Below are 6107 nucleotides of genomic sequence, written 5' to 3'. Positions count from 1 at the left end.
TCAAAATTTCTTTACTAATTTTCTATAGCATTAATCCAAAATTTCACTTTTATTAAATAAAAAAATTTCGGAAGAAAAACTTGGATTTATGTTTAGCTCATTTTCTCCGGCTTATCCGTTCTTAAGCTTTACTCTCCTTTTTTTTGTGCATTAAACTTGAGCTTTATTTGCAATGAAATAGGAGATGAAAGGTTCTCTCTTTGACAGGTACCGCACATTACACATCTGAGATCAACCACCATGCCTCTAATATTCAAGACATCTCTTGACAAAATCTTGTCATGCAATACCAGGTACGCAAAAACCTTGACTGAAGGTGGTACCGGGCATTTCCAAACAATCAAAAATTTCCATTTAGCCTTCCCTATGCCCACAAATGAATATATACCTGACCCTTCTAGGTTCCAGCCAATGAGATCCTTCTCCGTATTAAACGAAATATGTGAAGCCAATGGTTCAGGTTGTAGTATATGTGTTCAAACTTTAAACTGACCTGGCTTATGATGTGGGGGCCACCGATCTTCTTGTCCAAGTTACATATTCTGTGCTTAAAATCTGACCGTTCATCCAACAAGCAAAATAGATTATCATCACAAGTGGAAATTTGATCAAGAGCGCCATGCCAAATGCCACCTCCGTCCCTCTCACTGACGGACCCAGTACGGCAGTACCCAGTCCCTCCTCGCTCCGATCCTGATCCGACCAACAAAAACCCAATCAACGATGAAGTTTTTCAACAGAGCGCGATCGCCTCTCTCCTCCCTCCTCTCTCGCCGCGCCGAGGCCGCTGCCTCCACCAGTCTCCGCTCCCTTTCCAAAACCCCCATTCCTCTCCGTTCCCCGCCTATCCCTCCCAGTTTTAATTTCAATCGCACCTACTCCTTCTCTAGATCGCGGCCCCAGACAGAAATATACCACTTCAGCCGTCGCAGGGGGCCCCGCTGGTACCAGGATCCCCGCAAAGTGGTCATTTCCGTGGTGGTATCCGGCGGTGCCATTGTCGTGATCTACTTCGGCAATCTCGAGACGGTGCCGTACACTAAACGGACCCACCTGGTGTTGCTCTCGTCCAGCACGGAGCGCCAGCTTGGCGAGTCGCAGTTCAAGCAGATGAAGGAGTCGTTGAAGGGAAAGATACTGCCACCATTGCATCCTGACAGTGTGCGTATAAGGCTGATCTCAAATCAAATCATAAAGGCGCTACAGCATGGACTGAAGCGTGATGAACTGAAGTGGTATGCCTTTGTAGGATGTTGCTTCAGATAATCTGAACATGATTGATTAAAGTAGCCAGTATGTAAGCCTTAAAAGCTTTACCATGTAAATGAATAGAAGGTGTTTGATCATGTAGTATTTACAAATATTGAACTGTGAATTGCACAAACCATGACCACTTGTAGTTGTAATAGAGTTGATTTTTGGACTAACCAATTTATTACCATTGTCGCTAGCTCCACTATGCACCAACTGGTATGTATAAGGTGCAGCTTTGAATGAGGTACAAGTTTTGTAGCATTGGTATTAAAGTAGGTCTTTTGTGAAGAAATCAGATGAAATAAGTGTTAAAGAAGAGACAGAGAGCCGTAAAAATCTTTAGTCCAATCAATAGATCCCAGACAAGTCTTAAACAAAGCACTGCAAACTACAAAGAGCCAATTTGTTGATATATCTAACAAACTAACAGCGAAAAAAATTAAATTGTTTATTTTATCTACTCGATTTATCAAGCCTAACATGTCATTCTCAGAATCTCAGTCACTGTACCATTTTCAAATTATGTTCAACTTGCATATGTACCGTGTCAAATCAAAAGACACAACTATTGAGAAGTTCAGTTCAATTTTATCCCTTCCTTTCTTTTCAGGAGCGACACCGAGTACTCTGAGCATGTAATGAATGAACCATCCTCTGAATCCAAAGATGAAACAGCTTCTCAACTCCACAGCTCAGTGAAGAAGGAAGTTGACTTAAGTGAAGGATGGAAAACAGAAGAGATTTTGGATGACAAGTGGGTCCAGGAGAGCAGAAAGGCAGCAAAGGGACATGGAAATGAGGTCGCAACAAAGCACCTGGAAGGCCTCAACTGGGAGGTTATAGTTGTGAGGGACGATATGGTAAATGCGTTCTGTCTTCCGGGTGGCAAAATTGTGGTTTTCACTGGTTTGATTGATAATTTCAAAACCGACCCAGAAATTGCTACCGTGATTGGTCACGAGGTACTGTTTCACCTTTATAGTTAATTTTTATTTGATTAACTGAGCCCAATTACTGGACCAATTGATAATTAAGCATCAAATGTGACCAAATAATACCCTGAAAATCTCCATAATCTATAGGTACAATGTCCGAGTATGAGCAAAGATTAGAGAGAGTTTGTCTGAGTTCTTACAAATACTAATTGCCACTCAAGTAGATATATGTGCCTGGCTGTACTTCACCAAATTGCACTTTGATATTTGTATTGTAAAATACACGTGCATAATCTGCAGTTACTGTTTATTTTAACAGTTGACAGAAATATGTTAACGAAAAAAGGTATTTTGTCTTATTTGTAACCAAATATTATCGCCAAATATTAATAGTAGAATTTACAAAGCAAAATTGATTCAAGATAGGTAGGAGTTGTACATTTGGCAATTCCAGGTTGTGTTATACAACAACAAGTATGTATTGATAATTAGGATTATTATGGTCTTCAGTATCTTGTCTGCTTTTATTTATTTTTTAACTATAATACCAATCAATTTATTGTCGGAGAATTATTGAAATAATTTTTTTTATTTGGTGCAAATCTTTTCAGTATCGTCTGTATGACGTTCCTCTTTGGTTATTTTATATACTTAATTGAGGTTTATGTGCTAATGAGGACCACATATCATACTTAAACATACAGATACCACCTTATGGAAAAGAAAAAACCAAATGGCAATAATATACCAGTAAGGGGGGAAATTGAAACCCTTAGTTCATTAAATCCAATTCATTGAAACTCCATCTATACGCTGTTGGCTCCTTGTGCCCTTAATTGCTTGAAACCTTGAATTGCATTTTTTTTTTCTGTAACAGGTGGGTCATGCCATTGCAAGGCACAGTGCAGAGATGATTACACGAAACCTTTGGTTTACAGCTCTGCAGTTAATAGTTTTACAGTTTATTTACATGCCAGATCTTGTTGGCGCCATATCAAATCTCCTCCTTCACCTTCCTTTTTCGAGAAGGTATGCTTCATGTTCTGGTACCAGAATCTATCAGTGTCAACCATGATACGGTACAGCCAATGCAAACTACGGTGTAAATCAGTGACTAGAAAAGAATGGCTGTATAAGAAATTTAGCACTGAGTCAATGAAAAGCCAAATAAACTGAAACAAAAAAAAGGGGATTCATGTGAACAATCCAGCATCAGTTTAAGCATTTTTTTTCCTACAACTAATACTTGATTAATCCCTAGTTTATATATTTGCCAAATTGCTTGATGAGATAGTCAGCTTATTTTCTGAAAATTGATTGATGAGACAGTCAGCTTATTTTCTGAAAATTGATAATAACAGGATGGAGATTGAGGCTGATCACATTGGTATTATGCTTCTTGCGGCAGCAGGATATGACCCACGCATTGCTCCAAAAGTATATGAAAAACTAGGAAAAATAACAGGAGATTCAACTTTGAACAATTACCTTTCTACCCATCCTTCGAGCAAGAAAAGAGCAGAGGTGCTATCACAGGCCCGAGTTATGGATGAAGCAATGGATTTGTACAGAGATGCTGTTACTGGCAGTCGGACTGAGGGCTTCCTGTAGAGAAAGGAGAAACTGAAGAAATGAAACAACCTTTTGGTGGATGATACTGATCATGTTTATGTCTGGTTTAATTGACTTGGTTTTTGATTAATTTATACATGCATTCTGAATGTTTAGTCTATTAAAGGCTGTGAAGTTGTTAAAATATAGAAATAGGAATTTAGTTATTTATAAATGAGGGTTCAAATGCCTTCATTTTTTGTGCCTCCATCATGCTTCCATTTTTAAAAAGTTTAATAACTCAAAATTTAAAAATTAAAAGTTAAAATAAGACCGTTGGATATGATCTATATATCATTTTATATATGTATGTGTAAAAAATTATAATATTTCAACTTCGTTTTGGTTGTCATCAAGAGCTTGAAAAAACGTACTAATTTGGATAATTTATAGACATTGATTTTTCAAATGATTAATTCACATAAAAACAAAATCGAAATGTGATATTTTTTTTATGAGCACATAGAAAAAATAGCATAGATCACATCTAACGGTTTTATTTTGATGTTTATGATTTAAATTTGGATTTATTAACACTTGTAAAAATGGAGGCATGGTGGAGACATTTGAACTCTCCTCTTTATAAATATAAAAAGATAACGATAACGTGTACCGTCGTTACTAGAATATAAAATAACACCAATGGCTAGTTTTAAGCCTTGGAATTATAAATAGGAAATCTTGTAATAAGAAAAACACAACTTTGCAATATATTCGGTCTCCTCATTATTACTTTACTTTCTCTTAAATTCAACATGGTATCAAAGCAATAGATCTGAAAAAAAAAAAAAAATACCGCACAAGTGCTACATAACTAGCGAAGCTAGTCGGTACCAGCAAGAATCACAACACAATTCAGCGAAAAAAAATGACTCAAGAGGAGCAACTCAAGCTAACAAACACTTTGCTCAATGGCCAAAATTATTTGTCACGGGCAAAAGCAGCATCTAGGGCTCTAAGTGGTCAAGAGTTGTTAGAATACATCACTGGCGAGACTAAAGAGCCAAAAGCAACAGATCCAAAAAATAAGACCGAAATCGAAACAAAGGCAGCAAAAAGTTGCAGGACAAAAAAAATGATGGACTCATAACCTTGCTCATGTTATCAAAGGAGCCAATTGTAGCCGACCTCTTCATGATGTTCGATATGGCGTATGAGTTGTGGAAAGCTGTAAAAGCCATATATGGGCAACAAAATAATTTTTTCCACATCTATCAACTCATGCAAGAAATCTAACAAGAAAAACAAGGATCAAGAAGTAATACCGAGCACCTTGGTGCTCTTAAGAAGAAAAAGGCTACTTACCGACCTCTGACCATAGATTTGACCACACTCCAAAAAATAGATGAAGGGGATGATATCTTTCAATACCTCGCCCGGGCTAAATTCGAGCTATGAAGCGGTAAGGTCTCAAATCATGACTACGGTTTCTCTTCCCTCTTACTCTCAAATTCAAAATTTAATTCAACAAGAGGAAAGTAGGAGATCTATCATGGGTGGTCCACAGATTAAAAAGTTTGAGGAACACGAGGCTCATGGTCTAGCCATAAGAAACCCAATTTTAATCAAAATCGAACAAATCAAACCAAAATCGAAAAATACTATCACTGTAAAAAAAGAGGGTCACACTCAAGATCGGTGTTGGTTTTTCTATCCGCATCTCAAGCCAAAAAAATTAGAGGGGCGGAGAAGGGAGGAGATGGGCAAAATTGGCGAAAATCAGTGAAAAAAAATAGATCTTACACTGTTTCAAATGAAGGGGATAGGTTCAATAGATTAATGGATCTAAATCAATTCGGATTGGGACCTTACATGCATCCTGGCGGATTCAGCAACATCACCAGCGGACCTGTTACTCCATGTAGACCCGCTATGGGTTTTGTCGGACCCAACAAAACAGTAGGCGTTGGAGCCAGACCCGCTAACAACAATTTTGGCGCTGGAGAAGGGCTGGTCACTGGAGGGTCGATCCATCCCTTTGGCGCTGGCGGGTCATTAAACAGGTCAGGAGGTGGTTTTAGGTCTGGGAATCAAGTGTAACATATTATGGAGAAGCTTTCTGCGCTGCTTGGTTATGAAGTGTTTGAATGTTTTTTTTAATTTCGATGTCTTATAGAAACTCAATTTAATGCCAAACTCAAAATTTTTAGATCGGATAATGGAACCGAATTTATAAACAAAAAATTTCAAGCCTTTGTAGAGAAAAATACATCATACATCAAACAACTTTTATAAATACTCCCAAACAAAATGGAGTATCAGAAAGAAAAAAATAGGCATTTATTAGAAATGACACGAACTTTATTA

General features: G+C 37.7%; 1 protein-coding gene across 1 annotated transcript; it reads left to right on the top strand.

Moving 5' to 3' along the window:
• The first annotated feature begins 594 nt into the window (after positions 1 to 594).
• On the top strand, positions 595 to 4008 carry LOC144555374 (mitochondrial metalloendopeptidase OMA1-like). The gene is made up of 4 exons (XM_078303676.1): positions 595 to 1235; positions 1865 to 2216; positions 3067 to 3218; positions 3551 to 4008. The coding sequence occupies exons 1-4, from the start codon at positions 724 to 726 to the stop codon at positions 3798 to 3800; spliced, it is 1266 nt and encodes a 421-aa protein (XP_078159802.1). The 5' UTR covers positions 595 to 723; the 3' UTR covers positions 3801 to 4008.
• Positions 4009 to 6107: the final 2099 nt, after the last annotated feature.

This window comes from Carex rostrata, chromosome 6 (assembly GCF_964058835.1).
Source record: "Carex rostrata chromosome 6, lpCarRost1.2, whole genome shotgun sequence".
Taxonomy (NCBI): domain Eukaryota; kingdom Viridiplantae; phylum Streptophyta; class Magnoliopsida; order Poales; family Cyperaceae; genus Carex; species Carex rostrata.
The sequence above is the reverse complement of the archived record's forward strand: the minus strand, read 5'-3'. Positions and strand labels throughout refer to the sequence as shown.

What these genes read in the sequence shown, in the direction of transcription:
- LOC144555374 (XM_078303676.1), top strand. Translation starts at nt 724, where the DNA reads ATGAAGTTTTTCAACAGAGCGCGATCGCCTCTCTCCTCCCTCCTCTCT. An exon ending in AAGCGTGATGAACTGAAGTG is followed by an intron (nt 1,236 to 1,864) that starts GTATGCCTTTGT and finishes CTTTCTTTTCAG; the next exon opens with GAGCGACACCGAGTACTCTG. An exon ending in CACCTTCCTTTTTCGAGAAG is followed by an intron (nt 3,219 to 3,550) that starts GTATGCTTCATG and finishes TGATAATAACAG; the next exon opens with GATGGAGATTGAGGCTGATC.